The 12,580-nt window shown below is 43.5% G+C and overlaps 1 protein-coding gene across 1 annotated transcript in view; it reads left to right on the forward strand.

Moving 5' to 3' along the window:
- Nucleotides 1-699: 699 nt before the first annotated feature.
- Nucleotides 700-12,580, forward strand: part of Usp14 (ubiquitin specific protease 14) — a 46,190-nt gene continuing 34,309 nt past the window's right edge. Inside the window, exons 1-5 of the mRNA XM_075704442.1 lie at nucleotides 700-1,131; nucleotides 3,058-3,203; nucleotides 5,428-5,460; nucleotides 7,375-7,479; nucleotides 8,181-8,284. Of these exons, the coding sequence (XP_075560557.1) occupies nucleotides 1,122-1,131; nucleotides 3,058-3,203; nucleotides 5,428-5,460; nucleotides 7,375-7,479; nucleotides 8,181-8,284 (398 nt within the window). The 5' untranslated portion in view covers nucleotides 700-1,121. The remainder of the gene's footprint in view (nucleotides 1,132-3,057; nucleotides 3,204-5,427; nucleotides 5,461-7,374; nucleotides 7,480-8,180; nucleotides 8,285-12,580) is intronic.

Here is a 12,580-nt window from a genome sequence, read left to right on the forward strand (position 1 = left end):
ACAAGCCCTCATCCTTCTGGACTCACCTTCTCGCTCTCCGTCGCATTCACAGCGTACGGGGTGCATGGCGCACTAAGATCACAACAGAATCTTATCGCACTAGTACTTTACGCGGAACATCACGCCAAAGGTGGCGCCGACGGCGCAAGTTACCCTGGAGAGCTGCCACTAAAAGTATAACATTACGCAGTAGATCGCGAGCGCCATTTCTCCTTATATCTTTGAGTTCTGCGTTTTCAGGTATTCGAAAATGTGGCATTGTTTATTTGCCTCATTTACTTGTCTAATTCGGTCTTCTTTGAGAGCGTTTTAGTTATAATTGCGAAGTTTCGCTTTTAAAATTTTAATTTTGCGCGCGTGGCGCACCAGTAGCTTGTAGCGCCGCCTGGCGTCATTGCAAACAGACTTGTGACGTCATACATAAATACCGTTTGTTCTTCAAAAATGAAACCGTGAAATGTATATTACAAGCTAGTAGTTGTCATTATTTTTACTAATTAATATTTTGAGCTCATGCACTTTATTTTATTTAAAGCATTTGTTGCCTGTGGCTTGGATTGACTTGAAACGTATTAATGTACAATGCCACATGGTTGCGGAAAACAAATGTTCATACTCCTTTCACAAATAATAAATTTTGTCGTCTACTCCTTTAGTGGCAAAAAAATATTCCAGTTTTTTATTCTTAACGTAGCTCCTTGCGCCAAGTTTGTTACGAGTATTGTCGGCGTGACTACGGCGTCGCTGTCACTGCGACAATTCACTTTTTGATTGCGCGGAGACCGAAGAGTGACGGAGTGACTGTGTGGTTTTCTCTGAAACGTGTGTTCACGCTGCCTCTGTTTCGTGGCTTGCTTCTTGCCCGACCCCGAACGCCAGTGCATACACTGTCGTTTCCACTCTTCGTCGGTTGTATTTCCTCGCCTCGCACGAGCCCGCCGCGAAAATAACGGCGAGTGGATTGCCGGCGTGCCGACAAGACAACTGCATTGCTGCAACCTACATGACTTGGTAGTTTATTCACCGCTTCGAAAAGGACCGCGTCCATCGAATTTCGCTCGCACTAGCAGCGTTCTCGATATCAAAAGCATCATCGACACGATTCATCATCCTTGGCGACGATGTACAAAGGTTTGGAGGAACCGCTTTCTTTCTTGCAAAGTGTCACGGTCGAGCCTCTCGCGGGAGTTTCTCGGAAGCCGGTGACGTTTCGTACCGTTATTTTTCCCACAAAATACTCTTTCGACCTTCTGTTAATGTCGCCCCATGTAGGAGATTGAAATAGTGAACGAGTAATTTAATAACCTAACTACGTTGTAACTCAGGTGAGAATTCTGACGCTGGTTGACAATTCGTACTAATTGATCCGTTGTTTGGATCCTACGGAATCAACAACTGCAGTTAGTGCGTCCGCATAACAGTGCTGACGTAAGCATGAGGCAGCTCTAATCGATTGCGACGTTGCGGAATGTTTGCACGCTACTGCTCTTCAGGTAGGGGGCACCAAATGTACGAAGTTGGCGAACTGTTCGGATTGAAAATCGTGCGATGTCATGAAAACGCGATATTTACTGGCCTTGATGAATACCCGCAGTCATCAGAACTGTGACCAGCATGCGCGTTAGTTGTCACTATCAAGCACGAAACGTAACGGTTTCAATGACACCGCGTTGAGCACACAGTAGGTTTGGCTTGTCGGTAGTACTTTAGCCGTCTGCTTGCTTCGTGTGTTTGTGTCTCCGTCTGTTTTTAAATCTGGTCACCGTTTCAAGTCTTTGAAATTGACGACCATCTAATTATTGCATGACGTGTGTAGTTGAGAGTGCATTAAAGCCGACCTCATTGAAACTGACCCCATTAATCGATACGTGAAGTTACGAGCTCCACAAATGAAGCTTTTGTCTCTGTTTGCTCTGACGGCACACAAAATACGGCGCATGTATACAAAAGCAGCACCTCTTAGTGCGCTAAATGGCTTGTTAGAAAGCCAGCAAATTTTGATAAATGACCAAAAGAATGCTGTGTGTTGGACACGATCGAACAATGAAACAATCAGTGGTCATCACAACACCTGAGTAACGGCTCACTGCTGGCATTTTATGTGAACTTGTCAGGGACAACTCATTCATTGCCCTGATATGCAGACTTCGTGCACTTTAGGTGGGTGCAGTAAAGAAGTTGCCTAGAAGAGGGAAAGAAATGTTAATAATAAAATGCTAGAAAATTTTCTTGCACACCTTTGTCCAGTGTTTGAAGTACCATCATATCAGTAAATATTTCATTCATTGATATGTGTGTAATCTTTTCATTCATGCTAAACAGCAGGAGCAACCCAAAGCAAGGATTAAAAAAAAACTAAACAAGCAGGCTTGCTTGTGTTATCAGTTTTTGTTTACATATTGCATTCAGTACTCAGGCGTCAACCAGCTAACTCACTGACTGATATTTGGCTGGGAGGCAGTGCATAACACATGAAAACAAAGAAAGCACCACAACAGTCACTGCAACAAACTTTATTGCCTTGATTGTTTACTCTACATCGTGCAGCAATACCAGAAACAATTGCAGAAAAATGTTGTACTAGTACCGTCTCCGAGTGTAGAGCCGTGGCCAAGCTGGTAGTTAAAGGATCATAGAGGTCATCATTTGTTGCATGTTCAAGGAATTGAGGCATCATACTATGAGTCAGCGGCTATATAACAAAAATGCAACGCATGAATTTTGTGTTCCTCTTTAAAGTAGAATGAACGAGTATGCCTTGTCACTGACCATCAAAATGAGCAGCAGGGGACATCAGTGAACAACACTTTTCCTCAAGAGTATTTGCAATTTCTGTACGATAAACACTATTCATCGACAGTTAAAGGGTTAAGTAATCTGCACTAGTTCCAAACCAGGGATCAGGTTAGGAAACTTGTAGGCATAGGATGGTATCGGCTGACATAAGACATACATAGATAGAAGGCCGGGAGAGGCCTTCTATCTTCAGTTGACATAAAATAGTGTGGTGACGATGATGATTGACCGTGTTCACACTCTTGCACAAATCTGTTACAGTCAAGGTGAAATGGGGCAAGGAGACGTACCCCAATGTGGAGGTGGACACCCGTGAGGAGCCCATGCTGTTCAAGGCGCAGCTGTTTGCACTCACGGGCGTAGAACCTGACCGTCAGAAAGTGCTCGTCAAGGGCTCCGTGCTTAAGGTACAGTTGAAATCTAGCCCTTCACTCATAATAAAGCGACCTTTGCAGTAGCACTTACTGCTTATTCGGGGAGCAAAAAAAAAAAAAAAAAAAGAAAGCTTATGTCAATCGGATGCAATGTTGGAATCCAAGTGATGCCAGGCTTGTTTGAGTTAGCATGGTAGCAGCAGTAGCAGACGACACGACCACAGTGTCGTTGCCTGTAGCTGTTAGCTGTCTGCATCACAAGGATGAAGACGATGTACGGTGCTTGTTGCAAGAAAAAATTTTGATGAGAGGTGTGTGCAGAGAAGTACAAAACATAACTAAATACATTTAAAGCTTCGTACCTCTTGTGTCATAGGGCCACATGCGTCTTTGGGTATTGGTCAAGAATCCGCGCATACCCATCGACCCAAGTTGTTCACTAGGCCAGACAGTAGTCAGCAGCAAGAGGAGAGGGAGGGGAAACAGAAAGAGGAGGGAGTTAATATACAAAATAAAAGAAAGCATGAAATTTTACAAAGACTCAGGGAGTACAAAAACTGCGAAATACAGTCAAGCCTTAATGTAAAAGATAATGAAACATCAGATATAATCAACCAAATGCAGGAATCAGACAATGAAGCCGGATAAGCTACCATGGATACTATCCCCCTGTCCACTTTTTTCGGTGCAGTGGAATCTCATTAATCCGGACCTGCCTAATTCGAATTTTCGGTATATTCAAGCGTATGTTGTGGCCCTGTCACAGTGATGTGTATTCGAGTGTGTGCAAAGTCACAGTAATTTGAATACAAAAGTATTTCAATGGCTAATTTGAACGTGCTGTCCCGCCGACCGTGCTCTCAGTGGTGTGCCAAGTCATGCAGCGGCATTTCCGACCGAGCAGAATGCTACCGTTGTTTAAAATTTCAGCTCAAAAGAGCTAGTATTTTAGCTGGGGGAGTCGGGTATACTTGGTGCACCTATCAGTGGAACACTGATTATGGACATTTGACTATGGCGAAGCGTTTGTGTGGTTTATGCCACTCGCTTAGATTGTACTATTAATAGATGTTAGTGGCAAGCTTTACATGTTTTCTCACTCATTACATGTTGCAAAATGGGAAGAATTAATAATGACATAGGCTAGACACAAAGTGCTTTAATGTACCTTTTCACAGCAAGTTCTGTAGGTTTTCATGATGGCTGTGCTGCACAAAATGTAAATAATTCATGTGGCTATAAATTAGATGTAGATAAATTCCTAACGCAAGTTTTAAAAACAAAATCTGTACAGTCCTTGGGTTGTTATAAAGTACATGTTAAAAAACAATAAGATGCAACCAAATTAAGATTTGTCCAAATTAAATTTGCAACCAAATGAAAATTAAGAATTGTCTAGAATTATAAAAGTTTGAATTCTGAGGTTTATGTTCCAAAAAGTGTGGCCTTATTCCTAGGCATGCTGTAGAGGGAGACTGGATTAATTTTGACCGCCTTGGGTTCTTCAACACACGCACTTAAATCTAAGTACGAGGTCGTTCTTGCATTTTGTCCACGTCGAACTGTGGCAGCGAAGGCCTACCCATGACCTCGAGCAAAAGTAAAGGGGGAAGAAAAGTTGAGGAAAGTTATAAATGTATAGTAAAGTCATTTATGGCAAGATGGCAAAGAATAAAACACTCGTTAAAAAGAAGTTGCAGTCAGTTAACAGCTGTTTGCTGTGTCCCTTTTGCTGTTTCTGAATGGCTGCACAAGCTTAGAAATTTTTTAAAAGGCAGATACAGTGAGCACTGCAGGGTAGGACATGTCACACAGGTGGTACAGCGGCTCAGTACTTAGCAAAGGTTGCACAAACGTACACAGATGGCAACAGCTAGCTGCGTGTCTTGAAAGCAGCAAACTCCTCACAGAATGGCATTCTGATGGGATGCCTGCAAAAAGAGTTAAGACAGTGGCAACTGAGGAACACAACTAGCACTCTAGGAAGTGGCACAAATCGGCAACTACAACTGGCTTGTGTATGAAAAATGCACAGTATGCCCAGGCACACGCTTCGTGACGATGAATTGGGGACAACAGTTGTCTGGTGAATGAGTACCAGTCCCTTTTTGACAAGCACTTGCTGCGGCATTCTTAACCTGTCTCAACCTTAACTAGCCTCATCTTCAGTCTTTCTTAACCTGTTGCTGACTGTTGTTTAACTGCTGTTTACTGCTATGGGTCGCTACATTGTTGTCGTCGCATTGTACCTTTGCAGGACCATGACTGGGGAAATGTGCAGCTCAAAGATGTAAGCTCCTGCCTCCTGCCTTGTTTGTCTTCTCCTCTTCTTGCAGTCTGTCGTGTGTTTTGCGCTCCAGTTAACAGACTGCAAAACAAGTGTGTACGTCCTGTGTGAACAGATGCAATTTGTGGAGCACCTGCTGGTGATCGTGGCCAAATGATTTTACTCGACACGTCACTTAGAGATCGCGAGTACACAGGAGAGCCCACCTGCATCCTGTAGCAGCAAATCCGACTTCACTTGGCACTGGAGATCTTGATAACAGCATCATGCTAGGCTGCGGGCATCCAGAGCCGTAATTTTTTGCTGGCAACATGTTGTTCAATTAGGAGCTGTCCTCTGCTTTGCCAACGTTGTTCAGTACAGTCAAAACCACTTATAACGATATCGGGTTTAACAATATATCGGATATAACAACAAGCAGCCGATGCACTGTCAACTTTTGTATGTGCTCTGTCGTAAAATAAACCGCTTACTACAATGCTCCAATGCCGTGTTATCGGTCATAACAACTAAATATGGCTATTGGGCATGTGCGTGTGCTGAAAGGAAAAGAAAGTGAAATTCTCGAGAAAAAAACATTGCGAGCCACTTGTCACACCGGCCTGTGTGTTGCGCACCCCGCAAGACACTTTGTCGCCACTTTGTCGCATTAAAAAAAAAAGAATGCAAGCCGCTTTGCCAGACCTGCCTTTGTGCAGTGCACCCCGCATGGCATGCCTTCATCACATCGCATTGTCAGCCTCGCGCCCTTCCTCGTCTTCTTTCCACCCTTTCGCTGATGCCGGAGGGGGTGTAGAGAGAGGGGCGACAAAGGCAGGGTGCTGAGCGCGAAGGCAGATATGGCGAAGTGGCTTCTACGTCCTTTTTTTTTTTTCTATATTTTGCATTCCTTTTCTTTTCGGCGCAGACATCCAGTAGCCGGATTTAATTGGTATAACCAATAATGCGGCATGGGAACAGTGTAGTGAGCAGTTTATTTTACCATAGAAGACTGAAAAAGTTCACAGTCCAGGAACTACTCATTGTTAGTACGGGTATAGTTAAAATCAGCAATGCTTTAAGTGAGTTTCACTGTGCTTCTTTCTGTTTAATTAAAACGTGTGAATGTTTGCCCCCTCTGATTTTTCCGTGCCACCTGGTTATAACAATTCCCAATTATAACAGTTGGATTTCATTGGCACTTGAATAATGTTATAAGGGGTGTTGATTGGAAAGGCTTGAACTCATGTCAGCCATTCAGTGATGAGAGCTGGCTTCATCATCTAGAGATGTGAGGAAGAAGGCTCTTACGACCAGCATGTGGTGTCCTGCCTTTAAGCTGCCAGGATGCTTTTTCTTTTCTTTTATTCTGGAGGCTGTTGCGAAAAAAAATGCCATGCGCTTAAGCAGCATCACCAGCACCTTGCAGTAGCTAGCTGAACTCTATCTTGGATGCCAGCTTTCAGCCAAGCCTGAGATATCTTCACGCTACAATAAGCAGCATTTTAATTTGTGGAGGAAAGTTCTGTCAAGGTGAAGTATTTAAGTAGTGGGAGATTCATGCAGGCGTGAGGCTTGTGTGATGTTGCCCTGATGGTGTTGGGGCTATGTTCTGCGCTCGGAGTCCTAGGAGAGGGCAGCCGCCCCGGTTTGCCACTCCAAAATCCATCTGAGGAAGTGAAGGGTCGCATAATACCATAGGTTTTTCGGGAGTTTTACCGAATTTGCAGCCGATCCCGCGCAGGCGTTGTCACCAGCATCTTGACAAGCAACCGCAGATTGCCGAGGAAGGCGTTTGCCCTGCATTTGATGTTAATATGATGATTACAATGATGATGATGATGCTGATGATGATGATGCAAAAGGTTGAAGCATGCATCCACCCCCTCTGGCGTTCCTCCGGCCAACTGCAAAATACGGTGCCTTTCAATTTGCCAGGGTGCTGTGGTGCTGCTCATGGGCACCAAGGAAGCGCTGCCCTCGGAACCTGCCGAGAAGCCAGTCTTCATGGAGGACATGTCCGAGAGCGAGCTGGCCACTGCGGTAAGCCTTGCGCAGCACGTTACCTGTGTTTGGGGAAACCGCGGGAGGAAGCCAGAATTAGTTTGGCGACCAAATGTTTCCTAACCCCTTCAGGCGCCAAGTAATTCTGTTGATTGGCAGTTTAGTTTCACATTTCTTCAAACTCTAAATTACAGGCACACAGCCACAGAATAGATTAAGAACTTGCAATTTTTCTAGGAGTTCTTTTCAAGGTTAGAGAATGTAGACTCTATGCATACCTACCAAGTCTCCCAACTTTTTTGTAAAGTTGTGATATTACAAATGTTGTCAAGTTTTATGAAGAAGTGTTGAAGGATGAGGTGGCTAAATATTTGAAAGAACACATACAAAAGAGAAATAGCAATAGTACCTGTACATTCCCTTTGATGAGGGAGACAGCAGGTAAATTTTCAGATTTACTAATTAATTAATTTAATTTAATTAATTTCAGCCTTACTGAGTAGCCTAGCACCTATCACACCGTGCCTCGAAATAGCCGCAGCCTTCGCTGGTGCTTGGCAGCCTTTTTCAATTCGCAGTAATTGTTCTTCAGTGGCACAAACACTTGCTTACATGTCGAAACTCAACAACGAAGTGACTGTTTTCCATTTCACTAAACACAGCGCACCCGTCCGCCTAGCATCCACTCGGGACTATTCGGGAGTATTCCACGTGAGCCTGATCTTGTGTTATCGTCGCAGCTGGACCTGCCGGCAGGCCTGACGAACCTGGGCAACACATGTTACATGAACGCCACTGTCCAGTGCCTCCTCACCGTGCCAGAGCTCAAGGAGGCGCTCAAGAAGTGAGTACTGTTCCGTATACTCTGGCCTGCTGCTTTTTCTCCATTTGTGTAGTTGCAGTGAACGTCCAATTTTCCATACTCCCGAAGCACAATGAAAACGTCTGAAAAATCTGCCAGTCCCAAAAAACAAATGCATGCTTTTTACTATCGCTCGCTCCCTCGCTCCTGCTACCGCACTTCCTTACTACAGCATTTAAAGAGTTTTCGCTATCATTGAGTGAGACGTGTTCATGTCTACTTGTGCGTGCCTGACACCATGCTTGTTAATTTATTTAGTGAGTGAGTCTTCAAAAGTTTATACGGCAGATACAACTACTATCCTTACTTTTCGTATAGCTGTCTATTAATTTGCTATCATAATCGATGCTTCACCTTTCAGGCGAAACTGCAACTTTTTTTTATTTATCGCAACTTTAGTGCATTGGGAGTAAATCCTTAGTTTCTTCCAACTGAGAGAAAGTTGTATTTCTGTATGAAAGAATGAGGTGTGCGGTAATGTAAAGGACATTTCTTCTTTAAGTCACGGCAAATGGGTGCACGTTACAATCGAGAGCGCTTCTTTTTTTCTTTTTTTGTGGTCATGGAAAACGGGTGCGCGTTACAATCGAGGACACGTTATAATCGAGTAAATACAATAATGTGTCTCGGGGCTGTGGCCCCTTTCCACTCTTAGTATGCTTCATCTGAATACATTGTATATGCCTGACCGCGTAACACCGCTGTACTGTGGCGAAGCTGACTTTTAGAAACCGACTTTATGCTATGCTTCTGAGACTTTTGAATTGCTTTCTGCGCTTCAACGCTACTGGCAAGAATGGTGAAGGCGGAGTCGGTACCATTGCTGACAGCGGCGAATTGTTTTGGCGATAAACACAGCACCGAGCAGCACGAAGCTTTGTAACGAGTGTAACACGATGGCCGTGGTGGTTACGGCTGGCTACTGCTGCTAGAAGATTGTCATGCGAGAGTGTTGGTTTGAGGCGGCAAGATAATCAAAATGGCGGCGGTGGAGGCTTCAGCTGGTGGTTTCGGACATATAGTCACAGCAAAAAGTCGGGAAAATCAGACAATCAAGGGTTTCAGCATCTGAAATTTCTGGTGTCCTTATATATTGGATGAAGGAGTATGTGGCGGTATGCTAGAGGCATGTGAATTAGCAGGCATGTTCAAAAAATTGGGCGTCCGAAAAATCTGGTCGTTGACTCTATTTACCGTATCTTTATGTGTATAACCCACGCCAAAAATGCTAAATATTTAGCAGTAAAGTCAGCGTGCACATTATATGCGAATTCCACCTTTAGTTGTGGCTCGCGCTGCCATAAAGCCACATCTCAAGGCAAGGTTCTTTGCCATTCAAAATTTCGTTTTCTCCTAGATAGCCTTGCTCTCTCCACACCCCTGCGTGTTGAAGCTCCCTTCTCCCTTCTTTCATGGTAACCCAGTCTTCTCCTCTTTATGAGTTGCCACATTGTGCTTAACATCTTCAGGGGGGGTCATAGGGCAGGATAAGGCAAGTCGCGTGTTTTTCATTGCATTTCTGTGACAATGTCATCACTTTGAGGCTCAGTTCAGTTTTTTTCGTTGTCATTATATGTCAGATATGTATTAATTAGTCTTGATAAAGTTTGAAATACAACAAGTACCTCATCTTGTTCCTGCGAAAATTCCAGCCCAGAAACTACATTGAAAGCAGTTTGGAAATGATAGTTTTCTTAAAGGTTTTGTTGAGCCAAAAAGTGCAAACTGAGAAAAATTAGCTCGAAGATTTCAGAACATGCTATCTTATTTTAAGACCAAAAGTAATTAAAGTGCCCTGCTCCATAGGTTAGACCCTTCTCTTCAGTTCGACCCTGCTCTGCAGCAATTGCTTCAGATTGTCTTCGCTTTTTTTTTTTTTTTTTGGTCCCGGTTTAGAGCAGTTTAGCGCTCTTGTCTGCGCTCGCAAACAAGGGCACCGCAGCCAGAATTAAGCCTTTCCTTTTTTATTAGATTTTTCTTTGCAGTCTGCTTTACTCTCGATGGAAGGTCCCTTATGATTAAAATGTGTGAAAAACTATCTTTCTAATGTGGAACTTCGCTCCGTGTTCGGTTGAATAAAGTGTTCATGAGCGCTCTCGACGGCGAACGCGCGCCACTGTCTGGAGAACAGAATTCATTTTCTTCCTTTCCACAGCGCAGATTGCAACCCAGCTTAGCAATGAACTTCTTTATCCACAGTGAACAAAATTATAAAATGAGCTTTTCTGGTGGAAATCGCAGTTTTTCTCCCCGCATCCCCCTTGAGAGGAAACTTTCCCCCATATCGCTGCGTATGCTATGCACTGCAGTCACCAGAGTCGCCATTATCACTGGCAAGGATACGGCCTTGTGGGTGAAACATATTCATTTCATCATTTATTCAACTTTGAGGGCCCAAAGGCATTACATAAGGGGGCGTGTGCATCAAAGTTGTACAGCTTCATAAGAAAGTAACATAAGAAAGTGCACATTGATTGTAATAGGTACAAAAAAAGAGAGAATTACAAAAAAGAAGAAAACGGAACATATACACAGTACCAACGAGGCAATAAGTAAATATTAATAAGACAAGTGGGGTATTTAGGTGGTTATGTTGGCATTATCAAAATCGTTTAGTTTTTCGTGAAATGTTTTGCGGTCGCTGCATGAAACAATGTTATCCGGGAGTGCGTTCCGAAGTGTTGTGGCATGGGGGAAGAATGAGCTGCTCATCGCCGTTGTCCGGCACTTTATCGCCGCCAAGGGGCGACTATTAGACAAACAGGATGATGTTCTGAACGGGCATCTTAAGAGAGCATGTCCTGATTGGGTGAGATAAAAGAAAGTGTGATGAAGGCAAAGACGAGAAGTTACGCGCCGTGAAGCAAGCAATGGAAGAAGCAAAGTTTGTTTTAAGGTGGTTACGCTGATACGTCTTGAATATTGTGGCGTAATGAAGCGAGCAGCGCGGTTTTGTACAGCTTCTAAGCCATCGGTGAAGTAAGCTTGCGAGGGATGCCAGATGGATGATGCCTACTCAAGTTTGGTTCTCACATACGTTAAATATGCTAGTTTTTTTTATTTCGGTCGATGCTGATATTAAGTTACGTCGCAAATACCCTAGTGTGCGTGAAGCTTCACAGCAAATTGTTTGAATGTATTTCACCCATGAAAGTGATGGCTTCATGTGAATTCCTAGATATGTGTCAGTTCAAGTGTGGCCAATAGGAACAGAGTTAATGCGATAAGTGGGGTGTATGGCAGTGTGTTTGCACGTGAAGGATATTACTTTGCAATTAGTGAGGTTTAGAGGCATGTTGGGGGGGGGGGGTCATTTTTCGCACCAAGAAGCGATAGTGTCAAGGTCGTGTTGTAGGGCGATTGCGTCGTTAGATGTATGAGGGTGGTTATAAAGAACGCAATCGTCTGCAAAAAGCCACAGCTTCGTTGATATGTTAGGGGGAAGGTCATTTATGCAAATCAAAAACAATAGAAAAGATAAACCTGTGCCTTGGGGAATACCGAAAGTTACGCTGGTATTGTTACACTGAAAATTGTTAGCATAGGTAAACTGAATGCATCCTGTTAAAAAACTTTCAATCCATTTGACAATCTCGTGGTGGATACCAAGGGAGGACAATTTTGCAAGGAGATGGTTGTGAGACAGGCGATAAAAGGCCTTTGAAAAATCCAGGAATATTGCATCTATTTGAAGGTGATCGTCCATGTGTAGTAGTAGGTCGTGCGTAAATTCGGCTAGTTGAGTTTCGCAAGACAGACATTTACGAAAACCGTGTTGTAAAGGGTAAAAAAAATTGATTGATTCTAGGTAATTCATCAGGTTATATGCTATAATGTGCTTAAGGAGCTGAGAAAGAACACTGGTTAGAGAGATCGGATGGTAATTAGTAGGGTTATCGCACCTTCCTGCTTTAAAAATGGGAACTACCTTCGCTTTTTTCCAATCGTCGGGCATGTTTCCTGTGTTTAAGGATTGATTAAATATAAGGTACAAAAATTTAGTACAGGGAGTTATGGTGCTTTTAAGTAATTTGGTGTTTATGTCGTCACAGCGTGCTGAGGATGATATTGCGAGGAAACGCAGTCGGGGATCCACTTATAACGACCCCACACATAACTATTTATAGGTTATAACAATTACATCTTACTGTATTTATGGTTTTCCAACCCTGCCTATTACACCTAGATATTACAAACATTTTATTACAGATGTTTCATTGTGAATGAAGATGACGTCCCACTGTCACGCAAAGTTGCAAAGAGTTAGCGGTTGCTCCG

Source organism: Dermacentor variabilis, chromosome 9 (genome assembly GCF_050947875.1).
Source record: "Dermacentor variabilis isolate Ectoservices chromosome 9, ASM5094787v1, whole genome shotgun sequence".
In the NCBI taxonomy this organism is placed as follows: Eukaryota; Metazoa; Arthropoda; class Arachnida; order Ixodida; family Ixodidae; genus Dermacentor; species Dermacentor variabilis.